The 22,961-nt window shown below is 42.8% G+C and overlaps 1 protein-coding gene across 7 annotated transcripts in view; it reads left to right on the forward strand.

The window, feature by feature from the left end:
• ANKS1B (ankyrin repeat and sterile alpha motif domain containing 1B) overlaps nt 1-22,961 on the forward strand; it is a 749,199-nt gene that overhangs the window by 369,967 nt on the left and 356,271 nt on the right. For all 7 annotated transcript variants that reach the window (XM_074941837.1, XM_074941834.1, XM_074941833.1 and 4 more), the window contains one exon: nt 21,300-21,868. In XM_074941837.1, coding sequence (XP_074797938.1) covers nt 21,300-21,868 — 569 coding nt within the window. The remainder of the gene's footprint in view (nt 1-21,299; nt 21,869-22,961) is intronic.

Genomic DNA, 22,961 nt, shown 5'->3' on the forward strand with positions numbered 1-22,961 from the left:
TTGATGGTGAGTCCCTCCATCATAGCCAAAGGCCAAGTACAGTTCCAAGCACAGTTCCCATAATCAGGGTAATAACAATTTATTCTTCCTGCCCCAATAACAGAGACACTGGGGATCCCACAGCAGCCGAAGTGACCACTTGGGCAGCTATGGCCTCAGTCTAGGCGGGGTGGGTGTGCCTATGCAAATGAGATCAGCCCCTGAAGTTTTTTTTTTCCACAACTTGCCACACCTCACCACCAGATGTCAGGGTGGAGCTCATCCTGACACTGCTTACATCTAGGTGAGGAATTGTCACAGATTGAAGTGTCACTAGAGGAGCTTTTGGAATTAATTGAGAAACTTAACAGTAACAAGTCACCAGGACCAGATGGCATTCACCCAAGAGTTCTGAAAGAACTCAAATGTGAAATTGCGGAGCTATTAACTATGGTTTGTTACCTGTCCTTTAAATCAGCTACTGTACCTAATGACTGGAAGATAGCTAATCTAACGCCAATATTTAAGAAGGGCTCTAGAGGTGATCCTGGCAAGTACAGACCAGTAAGTCTAACATCAGTACCGCGCAAATTAGTTGAAACAATAGTAAAGAATAAAATTGTCAGACACATAGAAGAACATAAATTGTTGCGCAAAAGTCAGAATCGTTTCTGTAAAGGGAGATCATGTCTTACTAATCTATTAGAGTTCTTTGAGGGGGTCAACAAACGTGGAAAAGGGGGATCCAGTGGACATAGTGTACTTAGATTTCCAGAAAGCTTTTGACAAGGTCCCTCACCAAAGGCTCTTACGTAAATTAAGTTGTCATGGGATAAGAGGGAAGATCCTTTCATGGATTGAGAACTGGTTAAAAGACAGGGAACAAAGGGTAGGAATAAATGATAAATTTTCAGAATGGAGAGGGGTAACTAGTAGTGTTCCCCAAGGTCAGTCCTAGGACCAGACCTATTCAATTTATTCATAAATCATCTGGAGAAAGGGGTAAACAGTGAGTTGGCAAAGTTTGCAAGTGTTACTAAACTGCTCAAGATAGTTAAGACCAAAGCAGACTGTGAAGAACTTCAAAAAGATCTCACAAAACTAAGCGATTGGGCAACAAAATGGCAAATGAAATTTAATGTGGATAAATGTAAAGTAATGCACATTGGAAAAAATAACCCCAACTATACATACAATATGATGGGGGCTAATTTAGCTACAACTAATCAGGAGAAAGATCTTGGAGTCATCGTGGATAGTTCTCTGAAGACGTCCATGCAGTGTGCAGCGGCAGTCAAAAAAGCAAACGGGATGTTAGGAATCGTTAAAGGGATGGAGAATAAGACAGAGAATGTCTTATTACCCTTATATAAATCCATGGTACTCCCACATCTTGAATACTGTGTACAGGTGTGGTCCCCTCATCTCAAAAAAGATATACTGGCCTTAGAAAAGGTTCAGAAAAGGGCAACTAAAATTATTAGGGATTTGGAACGGGTCTCATATGAGAGAGATTAAAGAGGCTAGGACTTTTCAGCTTGGAAAAGAGGAGACTAAGGGGGGATATGATAGAGGTATATAAGATCATGAGTGGTGTGGAGAAAGTGAATAAGGAAAAGTTATTTACTTGTCCCCATAATATAAGAACTGGGGGCCACAAAATGAAATTAATGGGTAGCAGGTTTAAAACAAATAAAAGGAAGTTCTTTTTCACTCAGCGCACAGTCAACCTGTGGAACTCCTTGCCTGAGGAGGTTGTGAAGGCTAGGATTATAACAGGGTTTAAAAGAGAACTGGATAAATTCTTGGAGGTTAAGTCCATTAATGACTATTAGCCAGGATGGGTAAGGAATGGTGTCCCTAGCCTCTGTTTGTCAGAGGGTGGAAATGGATGGCAGGAGAAAGATCACTTCATCATTACCTGTTAGGTTCACTCCCTCTGGGGCACCTGGCATTGGCCACTGTCGTTAGACAGGATACTGGGCTGGATGGACCTTTGGTCTGACCCAGTATGGCCATTCTTATGTTCTTAAGTTGCTCAGGACAGAAGGTTCAGTTTGTCTCTAATACCCAACCTTCATTTTGGAAACTGTTTCATCCATTTCCTAGCTTCATGGAGTGGAATTATCAGCTTTTTAATTGTTGAAAATGGTTTAGATCAGATACCCAATCCAGTTGTATTCCATGCCATCTTTCAAATAACCCTCCACCCACATCTCCTTTTCCAGGGATTCATCTCGGGAAGCACTACATAGTAAAGAATAACCTGCACTCTCTGAGCATAACTGCTTCCTACTCAACCAGCTTCTCTCTCCCACAAGCAAGACAAGCTGACAGAACTTCTTAATGCATTTATACTGTGTATTAACTTTCTGCAATATGCATAATATTTTGCAACAATTTTCACTCATTTTGCAAATGATCTCACAAATTTGCAAAGAAAAAAATGTTTCCTCTTGCTGTAGTGCAGAGTTGAGCTACTCAGTCAGAACTTTAGCATCAGCAAGTTATTGAAATGTGTATTTCTCCTGGGTGATATTGTGCAATATTTCATCTATCTGAAATGATGTGAGCTGTGATGAAATCCATGCACTGGATATCCAAAACTAGCTCTATTTCTTTATATCAGTGCTTCTTAAACTGCACTCCATGGATCACATGTGATCCATAATGTACTTGTTCATGGTCTGTAGAATATTACATTTTGAAAAGCAAAATATGAGGGACTGTAATGCTGGAAAATGAGATGGAGTAAAATACAGTACAGGGCCATTGTAATTATTCCAGAAATAAACATCATAAACCTAGGAAATTTCAGAGTTCTGTTTAAAAGTAAGAAATCCAAACATATTACAATATGGAAATTCAAAGTTGGGATGCCCAAGCACCCTTATTCTGCCCTGTAGTGACAGGCAACAGACCATGACACGGTGGGGGAGAAAATCAAAGGTATCTTTAAAAATCAGTTTAATCTAATTCATGACCACAGACACTAAAATGCCTTAATCATAATCATACGGTTATTGCATGGTATCAATTTATTAATGACAAATCATTTTTGCATCAATATTGAGGTTTCATATGTGCAAATTACAGGGCAAATTGCCATGTTGCCAGTGTTGTGAACTTGTAGGGAACCGGCCTGTGACTGCTGTGAATCTTAGCCCATCCATATATTGATCTTTGCAGACTGAAAGAGCTATTGACCATGACTTTTGGCTATTCCACAGTGACACTGAATCTTGCAACCAGCAGGGGTTATGTGACAAAGCAGGGACTCCATAAAGGCCACATAACTGTGGGAACCGGAATGCCCCTTCTATGTACTTATTCCCCTTCGGATGAAAATCTGGTCCAAAATTTATATTTGAACAGAGTTTTTTGTGTAGTTTTTTTAATCTTTTGCCAGCATGCATACCTTAAATATGTTAATCTTTTCTCCTCTCTGTAACATTAGGGCTGCATGCTTTGACCAGCATTTGTCCGTTTCCTATAGATGTGTCAGCGCACTGTGGCATGTAGGTGGAGTTTTTGTGTGAAGTCCTTTCTATCCATTATCCTTATGCTGCTGCCCTTATCCTTCCCCAATCTCTCCACTAAAGATTTAATACTTCATGAACCTGAACCCCAATTCTGAGCCCCTTTTTAGGGAATTGTGTAAAGTAATTCTATTTTTTGTTTGGTTGGTTTACCTTCAAGACCATTCAAGGCAATTTTCTCATTAATATTTATTCACTGCATGCTCCAAAGTATGGTAGGCTCTGGTAAATGGGACCAGAGTCTATGGTCTGCTAAGGCCACTTTTCACTTTATGCAGCACAACATGGCTCTAAACGTGCCAGAGATTTCCAGTAGAGAATTCCTACTCCATTGAAGAAATCTCCACTGGCATAGAGCTGGCAGAGATAACATAGCTGACCTCTTTATCAGCCACCCTTCCATCCCTAATGTAGAAGAATCAGGGAAGGTTGAGGGTGTTTCAGGGATGGAAAGGAGCATTGGAGAGCTGAGCTCTGCTGTACTTAATCTGCTACAGGATCTTTCCACTCTAATTCATGCTGGGACTGGGCAGCTCTGAGTGAGTCTGGGTAGAACTCGAACATACTGGAGAATCAGGGCCATGGTCTGTACCCCAAAAAGCAAATTTTAGAGAAGACATGACTAGGAGAAAACAAATAATAGGGAGGGATTGTGGGAAGAGAGGACAAGGGTTACTAAAAGAAGGGCATTGAGCAGTTTTCTAGAAGAGATGATCTAGCTCAACCAGAAATTATGGTCTTAATGCAGGAGTTACTGGGTGAAATTCTATGGTCGTGTTATGTAGGAGGTCAGATTAAATTATTATAATGGCCCCTTTTGGCTTTGAAATCTATGAATCTAGGGATGTCATGAACAGATCTTGAAGGTGAATATAACTCTACAGCACATTTTTAACCGATTGATTTTATCGGTAATTTTTTTTAAATGACTGAGTTTATTTTCTATACTAAGGGAAACGATTTTTTGTGTGGAGAAGAGAGGTTACTAATTGGTTGGATTAAAGAGCAGGAGAAGCAGGGAAGAATAAACAGGGAGGTCACTGATGCAGAGAAGATGGTCATGATTAGGACCTTACCAAATTCACGGTCCATTATGGTCAATTTCACAGCCATAGGATTTCACGTTTTCAGATGTTTAAATCTGAAATATCACAGTGTTGTAACCATGGGGCTCCCAACGCAAAAGGGGATTGTGGGGAGGTCACAAACCTGTTGTTGGGGGGTCATGGGATTGCCACCCTCACATCTGTGCTGCCTTCAGAGCTGAACAGAGTGGGGAGGAAGGGGCATGGAGCTATCTGCAGCTGGGAGAGATACCCAAGAGCAGCCCTGCAGGGAAAGAGCAAGTCCTGTCCTGCTGCAGACCTGCCTGTACTAGCAGCTAGGACCCCCCTTTGCTGGGACGCTCCCAGCAGCACAGGGAAGATCAGACCCAACTCCACAAGTCCCCTCCAACTGCAGGAACCTCTGGGGCTGCTGCCCAGTCCCAGAGCATCCTACAGCAGGTGGAGGCACCTGGTGGAGGTGGGTCTAGTCCAGAGGTGGGCAAACTACGGCCTGTGGGCCAAATCCGTCCCACGGGACCATCCTGCCCAGCCCCTCAGCTCCCGACCGGGGAGGCTAGCCCCCAGTCCCTCCCCTACTGTTCTCCTCCCACCCCCGCAGTCTCAGCTCACCGTGCTGCCAGCACTCTGGGCGGCAGGGCTGCGAGCTCCTGCCGGGCGGCGCAACTGCCAGACATGCTACTCTTAGCGGCATGGTAAGGGAGCAGGGTGTGGGGAGGTTGAATAAGGGGCAGGAGGTCCTGGGGGAGCAGTCAGGGGACAAGGAGCAGCACGGTGATGTGGCTACCAGACATGCTGCTCAGAGCAGCATGGTTAGGGGGCGGGGAGCAGGGGGGTTGGATAAGGGGCAGGAGGTCCTGGTGGGCAGTCAGGGGACAGGGAGCAGGGGGTGGCTGGATGGGGCGGAGGTTCAGGGGGGCGGTTGGGGACAGGGAGCAGGGGGAGGTTGGATAGGCACTGGAGTCCTGGGGGGCCTGTCTGGGTGGGGGTGTGAATAGGGGTCGGGGCAGTCAGGGGAAAGGGAGATGGGGCCCCGGGGGGGCGGTTAGGGGTGGCTGGTCCCGGGAGAGGGTGGTCAGGGGACAAGGAGCGGGGGGGGGAGTTCTGAGGGGGGCAGTCAGGGACAGGAAGTGGGAGGGGGTGGATAGGGGGTGAGGGCCAGGCTGTCTGGGGAGGTACAGCCTTCCCTACCTGGCCCTCCATACAGTTTTGGAATTCCGATGTGGCCGTCAGGCCAAAAAGTTGACTCACCCCTGATCTAGTCCCTCCATTCCCCCCACCCCCCCGAAGTGGCTGTGCAGGGGATGGACAAGTCCTGTCCCTCTCCAACCCAGCCAGAGCTAGGAGCCCCTTTTGCTGGGCCACTCCTAGGCACAAGGGGACATCGGATTTCACGGGGAAGGGCTTATTTCACTGTTCGTGACACGTTTTTCATGGCCGTGAAATTGGCAGAGTCCTAGTCATGAGTGATGAAAAAGAGTACTCATACATACCAGAAGGACAAAGACAAGGGTCAAGATGAGGCACGAGAGAAAAATGGTGGCAGTAAATGCCGTTAGATAGGTGTCAGTAGTGAACCAGTAGTTAGGTGGAGGAGTCCAGTCAGGTGCCAAAGTGCAGCTAAAATGAAGGCTAAAATGATGTGAGATGAAGCAAAACAAAATATTATTGGGGGCTCAAAAAATCTGGTAGTGACCTCTGGGAGACTTAAGGGCTTCAGAAGGCTTGTGCTGTCAGTGGCATTTGATGTTTGTGTATATGGCATTTTGGGGCACTGAGAGCAGATTCTCTTGGAGTCAGATCCCTTTGTTTCTAGTAGGGAGAGTTTGAGATAAGACAGCTGGCCATTGCTGCTCCTTATTTGTGTTGCTATTGGTGACTAGAGTTTCACAGTAGAGAAAACACAAGGCTGTGCAATATCCCATGTTCTTGATAAACTGCTTAATAATTACATTACTACGTCTCCCATGCAGATCCAATGTACCTAGCTATAACATTTACTAGAGTGAGAACGTACTGCAGCACCTCTTTAAAGAAATTTGCAGCTACCACATTGCCTTCAAGTTGCTGGCCCTTGTTCAGAGCACTGTTGTCTGCCATATGAAGTAATAGGTTGCTGTTCTATTGATTTTCTATTTCAGAGCTGAAATACTGGAAATTTGTGACTTTATCTGGCTTATCATGTTGTATCACCTTGAAAATACAAGTGATGATATTGACACACAAAGTATCCCAGTAGTCAAAGCCATTTTTTTTTGCCAAACAAGCTGCCATTCGCCTACCATCCTCCTAAGCAGGTGGCTCCAACTTCCATAAATATGTAAGAAAGCACAAGAGAGGCTCACTGGATACTCTACTAATATCACTGACATTGGATTGCCGGGTTTGTCAAGTGAGTGATTATGTGGACTTCAGCGCTGAGGATAGAGTTTTGGATAGCTATTACACATGTGCAGAGCATATTGCTAAAAGCATCTTTCCAGATCAAACACAAGCAGAATTTGAATAGATTAGAAGCACAGGTGTCATAATTTGGTTGTTACCATAGCTATGCACAAATCTCTAACAGCGAATTTTTATTCTACATTAGAAACCCTTGCCATGGCAACAATGGTGCTTGTTAAAGATGTAACTTGGTAGACAGGAAAAATGTTCAAAAATGTAATGGATAAATTCTTTCTCCTCACCCCTATTAATAGGCACTACTCTTTAGCTAAGTCTACTTCTGAAATGGGCATCTCTTGGGATGCAAGTATGAATAAGTCAGTTATAATAAGTCAGAATAGGAAATTCACATAATGTATTTGAATTTAGAATACTCCTGAACTTTGTTTAATAAATTCAGCAGTCTCTGAGTGAGATTCAGAATGTCATGTTAGTCTGATGAGGTATTTGTAAATTACACCACTCAAGCAGTGTAAACAGGAAATGGTAGTCAGCAGAAATCCATATTTGTACCACAGGAGGTGTACTGTGGTGCACCCATGTGTAAATAGGTGTTTAAATTGCAAACTGTTGTCTAAATCAAAAGCTGGCTGTATATACCCTAGTGATACTAGCAAAATAGCAATATGAGGCTGTGAGATAATGGCAAACCTGGATTATTTAGTGTCTGTAAATGGAAATATGTTCTAAAATGTTTTACATGCACTGCTCACACGGTAATATTATGGACACTTCCATAACAAAGGCAGTCAGATAGGCAGGCAATACATGCACTGCACCCAAGAATAATGATGACATCAGAGGTGCTGAAACAAGTACACCTATATATATTTTTGCATTTCAGACATTGTTCATGACTGTAAGCTTGTGGAATGGCACAGCAGCAGCACAAACAAGATTCATAAGCGAGATCTCTTCCTCAAGGTTTTTTTTCTTTAGGGTTAGAAAGAAAAGAAAATAGTTTAACATAAACAGAATTCCTCCAGGTGAGATTCAGCTGAGGAACTCTGCCTTCTCCAAGTATTCTCTTTCTTGGGTATCCCAAGGACCGGCTCATATAGATCTTTCTCTGAGTACCTGTGCAAGGGTAGGGAAGGCTTGGCTGGTGATGGTAACCCTTTAACAAAACAATGCCCTTACTTCAATGCCAATTAAACAAGTTGAAACAACAATTAAAGATAGTTATAAATACTGAGTGAAGACTGAAGAGCTTTAGAGGGGCCTAAGAAAACTAGGGCATTGAGCACATTGGGAAAAATAATTTTAACTGTTCATATATGTGATGGATTTAAAATTAACTGAAACCATTCAAGAAACAACTCTAGGCCTCTATAGACAACTCAGTGAAAACAACACCTTTTCAGTGCCCAACAGCAGTCAAAAAGCAGGGTGGATTGATTTAAAGTAGCAAGCAGGAAACCTTGATTTAAATTGCATTTGTATTTTTCAGTTATTTCCCTGAAGTAAGGTTGATTATTATTGGTTGGAAACCATTAAAACATGTTGATTTGGAACTAAATATAGCCTCCACACAAGAGTTGGTGCTTCTTTTTGCTAACCAGGAGAATACATTATTTCTGTACACATTTATTTAAGCAATTACAAGAATTTAAAATTAAGAATCTGAATTAAAGTAAGTTTTGTTTATATTAGGTTAGAAAATAGTGAATGATGCATTTCTTATTTATAATGATTAATTTTTACTTGAGATTTGTAGTAAGCTCTGTTTGGAAACTCAAATGCAAAGTAAAAAGTATAAAAATAGCACTATATTTTTTAAATTAAATAAAACTACTTTATATATGCTGGATACATATGTTTAAAAATGTTTTGCATTTAAAATTGATTTATTAAACAAAGGAAGTATTATCTGAAGTTAGTAAATTGAACGGATTGTTTCTGGTTACCATATTCTTAAAGCTTTTAAAAGTAGTAGATCTCATCCTCTCACACCCCGTTTTTATTCACAGACTGGAAGAGGAAAACAAGATTTTCTGATTTTTTCAACTCCCACCGGTATCTTAACTTTGAATCACCTATCATTGAATTGAACTAGATGAATTAACTGAAATGACGAAAATATTCTCTCTGCACCTGCATAAGTAGCTACTACTGTCAAATCTGGTTTAGCACTTCAACAAATTCGGGTTCCAAATACTTAATGATTTCCATCAGTTCAATGGTTTGACTTTCTTTAAAACCTGGCTGCAAACATGTATTGCTTAAAATTACTTTTGTATTTAATTTAAATAGATTATAATAAGGGTTTAAGTCTTAACATAAATTGTCAATTTCAATCTGTATTTAAATTTAAAAATCAATTTTTTAAAATTTATTTATAAATAATCGATTTTTATCCACCCTGAAGAGGGGCAAGCAAAATATTGTTATGTATAAAGAATGGGATAGGAATTTAATATGTAAAATATCACATTTTGAGCATCCTTTGTAGGTATAGTCTAGAATACTGTGTCCAATTTTGGTCATCCATCCAAAAAATGATTAAATAGAAATAGGAGGGCTTTCAAGAGAAATGATGATTATTAAGAGCTATGGAAAGACATCTATCTGAGAGTGTTTGAAAAAATAGGACTGCTTATTTTGGAGAGAAACAGAAAAGAAGGACATTATATAGGAGTATTTAAAATAAAGAAAGTATAGAGATGTTACATCTGGCACTCCTATGTACCCTCTCTCCTAATTCAAGACTATGGGGATGCACGATGAAGCCAAAAGCTAAAATTTAAAATTGATGAAAGGAAATACTGTTTTGTACAACATATGATTAACCTGTAGAACTCTTTGTGGCTAAATATAATTGAGGCCAAGAGCTCAAAAAAGGGATTAAAAAAAAAGACATCAATATGGATAATGAGAACATCCACAGTTATATTAAACAGAATAACATTTAACGATTTATATTACACCTCATGTTTCAGGCTAATGACTAGCTGTTTTGTGTTTGGAAGAAACTTCCATATGGGCAGGTTATTCTGTGATTATCCATTACTTGCTTTCTTGTGATGCATCAAGAATTATCCATTACTTGCTTTCCTCTGATGCATCAAGAATCGGCCACAGAGGTTATTGTACTAGATAGAGCACTGGTCTAGTCCACTGTTGAACTTCCTATATTCCCTCAACAAAATGGCACTAAGCACCCACAATACTGATGCTACAGCAAAATAATGTATTACACACAAAGAACTGTGTTAAAAAATTAATAAGGTTGAAAGTCAAGCTCTCAAAAGTTAGGAAATGCCAGAATTAAGGTTTCCTGATCAGACTGCTTCTAGTCTTATCTGTCTTTACCCTCCCTTCTGGCTTCCAGTTGTCTCCCTCCTGCTCCATTCCTCCCCCTACCGTTTACCAGTCCCAGTTTCCTTGTCTGAGCAATTCTAGTCTCCTCCCACCCAGTCACAGCTTCTCTCCCCCACCCACTCTCTTTCTCACTTCTTGTCGCAATCTATTCTCTTCCCTTCCCCTAGTTCAGCTCTTATCTCCCCTGAATTCAAGTCAGGCAGCTTCTTCATCCACACTGCTTGGGCACCAGGAGGGTGTTCCTTGATAGCATGGGAGAGACATGCTCCCCACTCTCGCTTGTGGTCCCTGACCTCACCGTGGCCCAAAGCTGCCCAGAGTAATAGTTACAGAGAAAACCCAGCATGATCCCTACAGCCCTAGACTGGAGCATGCTCAGTTCCTCTGTGTGGAGGGTGCATGAGCAATCTGGTCAGCATTAGGAGTCGTGAGGGCTTGGAGCATGCAGTGAGGATGAAACCTACGAGATTTTAGCTGCTGAAATCTGAAATGTCTCTACTGTGCATGTGCAAACTAAGATTTCTTCAAAGGCTTTTAACTTGGCCAAATTTGGGCTGATTTTCACAGGAACAACAAAAGGCACTTGCCTGGCACAAGGGCCACTTCTCTGCAAGATTTCCAGTGCTTACTCCAAAGCATGGGCTAGAGCTATTTGAAAAAGGTTGTTACATGTTGTTAAATGTCAGAACTTATATTTTCCCCTCGCCTTGTTCTTGGAAACAGTTGAATCATTTTGGCTTTAACATTAAAATAAAAAAATAAATCAGCCAGAGGCAGATAGCCAGCATAGCAAATTTCAGCCCAAATGGTTAAAGTTTGGCAAAATTATACTCATCTGAAAACAGTGTCTTATCATAGGAAGTGTTGCAGAGTCTTAACGATAGGCAGTGCTACCATCCTTGCCTATAATGCACACTATTAAAATGACATTTGGGTGAAACTGTTATATTAAATATTCACATTGCACTTCAGTAACATCAATGACCATAAGTGGTATGTAAAAACAAAAAAAAATCTGCTTTTCAGTTCCTCTCCCATAATAAATCTTCATTGGGTAAGAAGTGAGCACCCTTCCACCAACGTTTTATATACCAGTAGTTTTACATACCAGTGTGGCTGTCCCACATCGGCCACATCAGATACGGATCCTGCTTTGACCTTTTGACAGACAAATGCAGATATCTGCATGTGTGCATGAATGTAGTTCCCATTTGTTTCTTTTTCTTTTGTGTTTGGACTTCATTAGTGAAAGATGGATGCAACAAGACTACCAATGCTTTGCTAGTCATCAAAAAATGTACATAAAAAGATTCACATGTGAGGGAAATTCACTATCCACTGACAAAAGGAGTGTCTGTAAGAAGATTTGAATCTTATTCCTAATCACTCAGCTATTTTTAATCTTTGGTAACACCATACCCTTTAAATTTGGGAAGCTATGTTCAATAATTTTGTTATTTGGGTAAACCACACTAGAGGAAGTGTTGAAGGCTAAAATCATAGAAATCTTCCTACTTTTCTTGCACTTTGTACTTGAAAAGTACAGAGAAAAGAATTCAGTGCTCAGTATACAAAAGCACACTCAAGGCTTGTCTATACTACCGCTTAAGTCGAAGTAACTTACGTCGCTCCGGGGGGTGAAAAAACACCCCTGAGCGACATAAGTTACATTGACTAAAAGCAGTGTCTACACCACACTATGTTGGTGGGAGACACTCTCCTGCCAACATAGCTTCCACCTCTCATTAAGGTGGAGTAATTACGTTGAAGGGAAAGCACTCTCCTGTTGATGTAGCACGTCTTCACTAGATGCGCTACATCAGTACCGCAGTGGTGGTGAAAACAAGCCCTCAGATGTTTTTAGTTTGTATAAGAGATCAGTCATCAGCACTGCCATAAAGTAGCTCTTCAATAACCAGAATGATATTTTATTACAATTCTAATGAACATACTAAGCCAGTCACTTGGAACATGTATTTTTATTTGTCCTGTAAAGCACCTAGTAAAGCATGTCTTTGGCCTCTCTGCAAATTATGTTGATACTACTTCCTAGAAAAAGTCTTAATGCTATGTGTAAGGATCTGGGGACTAGAACACAGTGCTGTAAAGCCTGGGACAGCTGATGGTCCCAAATTGCCACCAGGAGACCAGCCAGAGCCACATTCAGGGAGCACTCGGTAGAGTAGCTACCACAGGAAGTACTGCTCAAGAGACCCAGAGTGACAGTTACCTGCTGCCCTTTGATTGGCCAAGCACCCTATTTAGTCCTAGAGGGTGCCCCAGAAAGTTATTTGGGCAACCACACAGACTTTGGGCCTGCTGCAACTCCAGACATCACTTTATCTCCTGATCTCCAGCCTCTCATCCCAGCCTGACTGACTCTTATCTCCTGATTCCATCCTGGTGCTATCTCTGGTCTCTGACTCCAGCCTGGTGCTGACCCTGATTCCAGTCTCTTACTACATTTGATCTCCAAACCTGGCCTGATTTTAACCCTGATTCTTCCTTATTGAACCTGGCTCTAGTGATTCCTTCAACCGCTGCTCACCGACTATATTCCTGACATAGTCCAATTGTAACTGCTAGGCAAGACTGTCTAAGCCCCGGTCCCTTATATTTTACTTCTAACCCCCTCCGTGGGAGCCTTTAACAGGTATTTGGAAGGGGCAGGTCTACCATCACCCACTGGACCCCATGGGATACTAAATCTGCAGGAGCGGATCATGCATCTTCAAAGCTGTGATCCCAAGTAGCGCAGTTCTTAGCAGAAAATCAGACACTTCACAAGCAGCTAGCACGGTCCCGGGAAGAGAATACCATACTTCAGGCTCAGGCTGGGCCATTGCTCTCTGAACAGGACCCCGCAATACCACTACATTAACATTTTGATGGAAACCACCAGAAATTCAAGGGGTTTCTGAACCAATGCCATCTTTTCCTGCTCTGCCCTCAAATGCATCCCACCAACGAGGCCAGGGTGGGACTACTTATCAGTTTACTTGCTAGAAAAGTGCTGGATTGGGTTTCTGGATTGGCCATTATCTTTGAAAATTCATGGCGATTGGGGGAGGTCCCGGACAATTGGAAAAAGGCAAATATAGTGCCCATATTTTAAAAAGGGAAGAAAGAGAACCCGGGGAACTACAGACTAGTCAGCCTCACTTCAGTCCTCAGCAAAATCATGGAGCAGGTCCTCAAGGAATCCATTTTGAAGCACTTGGAGGAGAGGAAGGTGATCAGGAACAGTCAACATGGACTCACCAAGGGCAAGTCATGCCTGACCAATCTGATCGCTTTCTATGATGAGATAACTGGCTCTGTGGATATGGGGAAAGCGGTGGATGTGATGTATCTTGACTTTAGCAATGCTTTTGATACAGTCTCTCACAGTATTCTTGCCAGCAAGTTAAAAAAGTATGGAGTGGATGAATGGATGATAAGATGGATAGAAAGCTGGCTAGATTTTTGGGCTGCACGGGTAGTGATCAACAGCTCGATGTCTAGTTGGCAGCCGGTATCAAGCAAAGTGCCCCAGGGGTCGGTCCTGGGACCGGTTTTGTTCAACATCTTTATCAATGATCTGGATGATGGGATTAATTGCATCCTCAGCAAGTTCGCAGATGATGCTAAGCTGTGGGGAGAGGTAGATACGCTGGAGGGTAGAGATAGGGTCCAGAGTGACCTACACAAATTGGAGGATTGGGCCAAAAGAAATCTGATAAGATTCAACAAGGACAAGTGCAGAGTCCTGCACTTAGGAAGGAAGAGTCCCATACACAGGCTGGGGACCGACTGGCTAAGCATCAGTTCTGCAGAAAAGTACCTGGGGATTACAGTGGATGAGAAGCTGGATATGAGTCAGCAGTGTGCCCTCGTTGCCAAGAAAGCCAACGGCATATTGGGCTGTATTAGTAGGAGCATTGCCAGTGGATCGAGGGAAGTGATTATTCCCTTCTATTCGGCACTGGAGAAGCCACACCTGGAATATTGCATCCAGTTTTGGTCCCCCCGCTATAGAAGGGATGTGGACCAACTGGATAGAGTCCAGAGGAGGGCAACGAAAATGATTAGGGGGCTGGGGCACATGACTTACGAGGAGAGGCTGAAGGAACTGGGGTTATTTAGTTTGCAGAAGAGAGGGCCAAGGGGGGATTTGATAGCAGCATTCAACTACCTGAAGGGGCCTTCCAAACAGGATGGAGCTAGGCTGTTTTCAGTGGTGGCAGATGACAGAACAAGAAGCAATGGTCTCAAGTTGCAGTGGGGGAGGTCTACGCTGGATATTTGGAAACTGTTTCACTAGGAGGGTGGTGAAGCACTGTAATGGATTACCTAGGGAGGTGGTGGAATCTCCTTCCTTAGAGGTTTTTAAGGTCCAGCTTGACAAAGCCATGGCTGGGATGATTTAATTGGTGTTGGTCCTGCTTTCAGCACAGGATTGGACTAGATGACCTCCTGAGGTTTCTTCCAACCCTAATACTCTATGATTTTATTATTCTCCCCTGCTGGAGCAGGACAACCCAGTGTTAACAGACTGGAATTCCTTTCTGCAAGCATTTTAGCCATTTTTTATTATCCTCATCGCTCTCGCTCAGCGGAAGCTGCATGACAAAGGCTCCAGCAAGGGCAAGGGCCAGCTTCCTCATATGCTCGCAGCTGCCATTGAATGGAATGAGGCAGCCCAACTGCATAATTTTCAGTGTGGACTAAGTGAGGAAGTAAATGATGAGCTAGCCCATGGTGAGACCCTGACCCATTTGGATGCATTCATTGACTTCTCTCTCTCTCTCTCTCTCTGCATTGACAACTGGCTGAGTGAGCAAAAGGAGGAGCGGAGGGGCACCCTGCTACTGCTTCATCCACACCAAAAACCCCAGGGTCCAACCATGAACTGCTGCAGGTTGATCTGGTCCACTGACACTAGACTTTGGAAGAAAAGGAATGATGACAGCACAATAACCTGTTTTTTTTAATTACAGAGCACCAGGACATGCCCTCACCTCATGCCTGTCATGGACCTCAACCTGCAAGCAATCAGGAAGTGAGTGAGCCCAGGACGTATGGCAGGGATGGCCTGCCCACCGCCATGGCACTATGCACTAGACCCACCCCCAACCCTCGAGACATGCAGATCCTCCCCACGCTTCCAAATAGGAATAGAATTATGTTCCATGGATGGGGCCAAGCCAATTCCCCACCGCTGAGTCCTGATTGATTTCAGGGCTATTGATAACTTCATAGATGCCAAAGCTGCTCAAGCACTACAAATCCCACTCCGTTTAAAGCCCATATTGGTTCTCATAGAAATGGTAGAGGGGTCCCTCCTGTCCTTGGGGCCAGTGATACAGGAAACAATACTCCTAGAGGTCATAATCTAGGGCTGTTGGAAAGTGCTACAGTTCAATCTGATGAATTCTCAATGTTTCCCCCTAATTCTTGGCATCACCTGGCTGGAGCAGCATGGATCCTTGCAACTCCTGGCAAGAAAAGGATCAGCTTCTCCTCTGAATGCTGCCCTAAGTGGCCCCACCTGCCTACGTGCAGGTGGCCCCAACCCCCTAGTCCAGGACTCCTGCAGCTGATCAGAAATGACAGAACCTGTTTGGAAACGCCAGATGGCAGAGGCTGGCCAGAAAGAGTCACTCCCAAACCTGAGTCCCCATCTCCCTGAAAAGTATGGGGATTATGTGGATGTTTTAGAGAAGAAGAGTGCAGACACACTACCTCTGCACAGGGACTATGACTGCCCCATAACCTGCAACCCGGGTGAAGGTCCCTTATGGATGGATCTATGTAATGTCCAAGCCCAAGTTAGGATCCCTTCATGCATGTATCCAAGAAAACCTGGCCTAGGACTTCAGCTGGCACTCCATCTCCTCAGCAGGGGCTCCAGTCCTTTTTGTTAAGAAAAAGGATGAAACGCTATGCCTTTGCATCGAATATCGGGCCCTAAGTCAGGTGATGGTCTGAAACAGGTACCCTCTCCACATAATCTTGGAGTTTCCAATCTGCCAGAATTTTCACCAGACTGGACCCCTGGGGCACCTATAATCTAGTGCTCATCAAGGCAGGAGACAAATGGAAGACTGTCTTTCAAACCTGCTTGGGCACTTCAAAAATTGAGTTATGCCATTCTGGCTGACCAACGCTCCTGCATTCTTTCAGCACTTCATGAATGACATAATTAGACACATCCTTAACCAGTATATAATCGGCTATCTTGATGACATACTTGTCTTTTCAGATAATCCTGAGCAGCATTGTTGCCATGTTCATTCCATCCTGGAAAGAACATGGACAGAATTCTTGGGTTACATCTTTTCTCCAGACAGCATCAAGATGAATCCCCAGAAGGTGGAGGCTGGCTGCAAATGATCCATGCCCAGGACCTGTTAGGAGTTACACTGCTTCCTGGGCTTTGCAAATTTTTATTGATGGTTCATTCCAGGCTTCTCAGTACAAATAGCCCCCATTACCAACCTCCTCCGCAAGGCTGCTAAATTTGTTTAAATACCCAAAGCTCACAATTCTTTCAAATAGTTCAAAGTTGCCTTCACCTCTGCTTCCATTCTAGCACACCAGCACCCAGCCCAGGCCTTCATAATGGAAGCTGATGCCTCCAAGGTAGCCACTGGGGCCATACTCTCTCAGAGGCATAGTCCACAGCAAATGTTGCACCCCTATGCCTACTACTCCTGAAAACTCACCTCTGCCAAACAGAATTATGAAATATTAAATAAGGAACTACTTGCAATTGAATTCGAAGAGTGGCACCATCACCCACCCACTGCAAGTCTTTTCTGATCATGAGAACCTTGAATATCTATCGAAGGCTCAAGCCTTGAACCAAAGGCAGCTCAGATGGGCGTTATTCTTTTCTCCATTCAATTTTGTCATCACCTATCACCTGGGAACCAAGAATGGGAAAGCCAAAGCCTTATTCTGAAAGGGGGAATTCTACCAAGGGAGCAAGGAGCAACCAAGAACTACCCTTTCTCCTAAAACCTTGCAACTTCCTTAGTGCCGTAATATGCCAAGACCTCCTTGATCTAATCTGATCCACTTTACAAGGCAATCTGTTATCTCAGGAGGTGACGGAACAGCCTGAGCAAATGAGAGCCAGAATCAAAATGCAGTGCTCCACACAGGATGGGATCACCTACCTCGATGAGCACATGTGCGTTCCACCAGGGCCCCCTGGCTAGAAGTGCTCCATCTCTGCCATGACACTTCATTGCAGGCCACTTTGGTCACTTTAAGACTTTCCACATAGCTTTCTATTTCTTCTGGTGGCCCCATATGTGGCCTGAAGTCCAGGATTATGTTGATTCCCGAGCTGTGTGTTCCCACTAAGATATGAAATTCTAAGTCCCTTGGTGCCCTAGCACCTCTGGAGACCACGCCTAGATTCTGGGCTTCAATCACAATGGACTTCATAGTGGAAGTTCTTGACTCTGATAGCCACACTGTAGTCTTGACTTCTGTAAACCAACTGACCGAAATGGTGCACTTCAATCCCAGTGACAGCCTGCCCTCTGCAGAAACAGTGGCTCAACTCCTGGTGGTTCAAGCGATCCATCTTTGTGGGCTTCCATACCGAAGCCCACCGTTTGTTTCACACTTTGTGCATGAAGTAGTCTGGCTCATGGATGTTCGCACTTTTCCCTCCTCCTTTTACTTTTCACCCCGAGACAGATGAGCAGACAGAGAGAGTGAACTAAGAATTAGAGCAATACCTAAGGTGCGTTGTCAACTACCATCAAGATAACTGGTTCTCCCTCCTTCCTTACTCCAAGTTCTCATTCAATGCCAATCACGCCTCCATGGGGCAGAGTCCCTGCTTTGCCAGTTATGGGTTCCACCCTTGCTTCTATGCAGCCTTGCCAGCAGCTTCCCTGAACCCAGCAGCTGCTGACTGGATCCAGCAAATTCACCATATCCAGGAAGAGCTTAAGGACCACCTCAAAGACGCAAAATAGGACTAAAAGTGGTACACAAACCGTCGACTCCAGAAAGGCTCAGCTCTCATGGTAGGCCAAATGGTCTGACTTGCAGCAAAACATCTCCATACAAACAAGACATCGTCCAAGTTAGACCACCAGTTCAGCAAATAAAACCCATCACCTTCAAATTGAAGCTCTCTCGAGCTCTTAAAATGTATTTTCCACATAACCCTGCTGAAGCATTATATAGACCTCTTTCCCAATCAGTCCCAACAGCTAGCTTGCCAGTCCAGGTCCATGGGTATGAGGAATATATAGTCCATGTTATCCTCAAGTCTAAACTGCAGAGGGGCAGACTGTACTACCTGATTGACTTGGGGGCGGAGGGGCTATGATCCCAAAGAACACTCCTGGGAACCCGCTTCCCAAGTCCATGCCCTTGACCTACTAAAAAGGTTTAATCTAGACCACACAGATAAACCAGGCCTAGCACCCACCTGGAGGAAGGGTGCCCCTGAAGGGGTGTAACTAGGATTCAGGGATTAGAACCTTGGTCTCGAGAGCCTGGGACAGCTGATAGTCCCACAGTGCCCCCCCGGTGGCCATGCCAAGCCACAGACAGTGATTATTGTAGAGAGTAGGCACCACAGAAAGCCCAAGAGATCCAAAGTAACAGAATCCTGTGAGCCTCTGATTGGTCAAGTGCCCTATTTAACCCTGGAGGGTGCCCGAAGAAGTTGTCTGAGCAACCACACAGACTTTGGGACTGCTGCGACTCCAGACCTCACCTTGTCTCTTGGTCTCTGGCTTCCGATCCCAGGCTGATTCTGATCCTGATTCCAGACTCAGGCTACCTTTGATCTCCAGTCTCCTACACCAGCGTGACTTTGACCATGACTCTTGCTTATTGAACCCAGCTCTAGTGATTCCTCCAATCCCTGCTCACCGATTACTGTCCCTAATGGACCCCAGTCTACCTGTGACTGCTAGGCAAGACCACCTACGCCCAGGTCCCTTACACTAAAACCCTCAGTGAGTGAGCAATAATAAAACCAAGCAAATATATATATTGGATGTATTTACAGAATATTGAGTGTTCAACTCAAACGGGGAAAAGAAAGGATTGTATACAACAAACTATTAGAATATTCTATTTAAAGCAAACTATAAAAAGGAAAATGCCTAAAAAAAGAAAAGGCAAACTATCAACTAACACTTCTAAGTAAATTAGACACACAACCAGAGAGAGAGATCTCACAGTCATGGTTATTCGGTGCACAGTCAGTGATCCTGCTCTCTCAGTAGAGTCAAGTAAGTCAGCTTATATACAGCTGCCACCTTCCAAATTTACCCTCCAGGTGATGCCCCCACAGAACTCACCCAGCAAATTTCAAAAGGTGAAAGAAAATAAGGGGTTTGCCCTCTTTTTCGCTCCCCAAAACAGCCTTCCTGATGTCATTGATTCTGCAAACTCTATCACATCCCACGTCCTCTTCTTTGCCATAACATCCTACAACTTCTCTGTTCCAAAATGCTCAGGTCTGCCTAACAGATATATTTTAGGCATCTGTTTTTCAAAGGAGATAAGTACTTTTTCTTTAACAGGCTATTACATTCCTTCTAGTTCTGCTTAGTATTGTGCAATAGTGTTGAGCAATGTGCTTGGAAGAGTAGTTCTCCAATTTTTCAGACTATTGACCAGTGAAAGAAGAGGGCCTCTTGTGTTCAATCTCCTCTCCCAACTCTCTAGATCTCCCACTGCTTGTTTCTCAAATTTTGTTTCATTTTATGGACCATCAGGAAGGTTTCTATTGGACCATAGTTTAAGAACCATGGTTTATGACAAGTTTTAGAAAATTGGAGGAAACTGATCGATTTTTCTTGCAATTTATGATGTGATAAATTTTATTCCTTCTGATAGCTTCACTGTGCACAGAAATCAAACTGACTTTAAAGGTTTTTACATACAGTTTTTACGCTGATACAATTATTTCCATTAGGGGGGTGATATTTGGTTCGGTTTTTAACTGAAATAGTTATACAGGTACAACCTTAGTGTAGCCACAGTTATACTGGTATAAAAGCACCAGGAATAATAAGGCGCATCTTTCACTGCTATAACTGCATCCATATTAAGGGGGTGGTACTGCTTTAACTTTACCAGTATAGTGAAAGCAGTACAACTTTTGTGTGTGGAGAAACCCTCAGTCCTTTCTCTTGGTCTGTGTAGATACAGGTTTATTAGGGCAAATACATTCCTAGTGGTTGCTAAAAAAGTGTGTTTTGTACCGAACCATACAGAAAGCTTATTGTAAAAAGAGAAGAGACATGGGATACTTTGGAGACAATAAAATGTATTTGATTTCCTATTCTTTTTTTTTCTTTTTTTTTTTATACAATGGCTGCTGTTATTTTGAAACTGTTCTTGCAGATTTGCAAGAAATAAAAACAAAATCCAGAACTGTTCTTTAGCTGTTGTCAGGAAAAATTAATCCTAGTTTAGATGCAAAGTTACTAACTAGGCTGTAGAAAGAGTAATTATTGACAGTACAATATCTCTGTCAATCATAGTTGCACATGCATTTTACCACATACAAGTGTACACAGATAATGTAGTTTATACCAGATTATATAGTTTGTACCTATTTCTTCTCAATAGCAAATTTAGAGAAATCATCAAGTTAATAGATAAAAATGACCATTAGTACCTTAACAATTCCCCTTTCTACTAGCTCTTATTTACAGCACTCCCGAGGTGTTCATGTTTATTTTCCAACCAAAGCCGACCAATTAATCAAATTTATCAAGAAAAAAACAAAATGTAGTTTTCTAACAGATTAACAATAAACCAGTGCATGACTGCTAAGATAGGAAATATCAAGCTTCTGTTTCCATACATATTTAAGTGCGAAAGAGCATACCAAAAATAATCCTGTGTTAGGACCAGTATGGTTTTTAAAGATATTTGATGAAAATTATAAACAAAAAAACCCCTTACTATTTTGCAGAGAATCTTTGTCAGCAAGAAACATCCACTGAAAACAAGCTTCCCAAAGGATACCCCGCTGAGCAATTTGCTGGTCTACTTCATGGGTCGTCACCTGCATGTGACCCACCTGAAAATCCACTTCAACTATATAGTAAAGCAAACCATTGCAGCGATCTACTGGAAAGCAGTTTAAACAAGAACACAGTACAACAGCAGGAAAACAGCCCTGATCCTCCAGCTAAGAAAAAAAAACCACAAGTTGTAAACAGAACCATATTTCATACTAAAATTAATCCATTAGAAAATCACACATTGGTTGGCACAAAAACAAGAATAGGCGAGCAATGGGTTATTACTGCTGGGGGATTTGTGGAGCGAGCATGCACACTTGGGAGGATTCGATCTTTGCCAAAGACGTTGCTTGAAATGCATTTATCCAAAAATGTTTCAAAGTCTGACTCTAATCTCATCTCCTATCCACCTAATGGGAAAAAAGCAGGAAGCAGCTGGAGTGAACCCACGCCAAGCCAACAAAATTCTAAAGGAAATTCTGAAAGAGCACCATCCTTCACTTCAGAATGGGAAGAAGTAAGTCTTTGGTCACTTTACACACAAACAAATGCATAAAATCGTGAAGGAACTATTCTCTTTTCAAAGTTACTGAGGGAAGAAATTACAAAGTGAATATGCCCAACAACAAATCCTCAGGGAATGTGTATCATGGGGTAATAAATACATAGTGGTTTGACAGCTGGGACAAAATGGAATCCACTTTTGCTCTCAATGACAAACACTTAGCAGAGTCTATTGTTTCCATGGGAAATTAAGTCAACCAGAAGTAATCCTGTAACTTTCTGTGATGTTCAGGAGAAAGCACATATTATATCCTACTAAACCTCTTCATTACTGGAGTTTATAAACTTGATAAAATATCTTCTTATTGCTGCTCTTCCTTGCTATTTCTGTGCTTTTTGATTATTTCCATTTGTCTCTTTAGGGCACCAGTTAATGCCCACAAGGGACAATAGAGAATGGCAGATATGAAAAATCTGTAGATCCCACTTTTTTAAGTGGAACAAAACCTGTTGAGTTTCCATAAGCCCTTGATGTATAACACATCCTCTGACAGTCGATTGCCCTTGTACACAGCACTTCATATGTTCCTGGTCCTGGCAGGAATAAGTGGGTGTTGGAGGGGAGCTGTGCTTGGGGCTGTTTTGATCTGGGATGTGGGTACAGGTTAATGCTGCTTTTGTGATGCGTTTGAAGGACATTTTTCTGTAGTTTCAGAATTTGGTTTCAAGTTTTCAATATTTTTATAGCATCTTTACTCTAATTGAGTTTTTTCCTTACTGCTGTGCTAAATGTTAAACATATAAATTGTCCCCAGTAGCCACTGAAGTTCCCATCTTATTGTGGTGAATGAGTTGGGAGAGGGGGACATTTGAAATATTGCAACTGTTGTGTAGCTGCAGTCGCCTTTCTTTAAAGGTAAGCTGCAAAAGGGGAGTATCTCTCTCCACATACACACCCCTCGTTTTATGATCTATAAAGACAGCATGAAAGGTGTCGAGGGGTTTTGGTGTTTGGTTTGGTTTGATTTACTTTTTAAAGCTTGTTTTTCAAAATTAGAAATTTATGTCCTATCTTTCCTAGAAGATTCTCTAATGACTAGCAAAGT

The sequence above is a fragment of the Natator depressus genome, chromosome 1, assembly GCF_965152275.1.
Source record: "Natator depressus isolate rNatDep1 chromosome 1, rNatDep2.hap1, whole genome shotgun sequence".
Taxonomy (NCBI): domain Eukaryota; kingdom Metazoa; phylum Chordata; order Testudines; family Cheloniidae; genus Natator; species Natator depressus.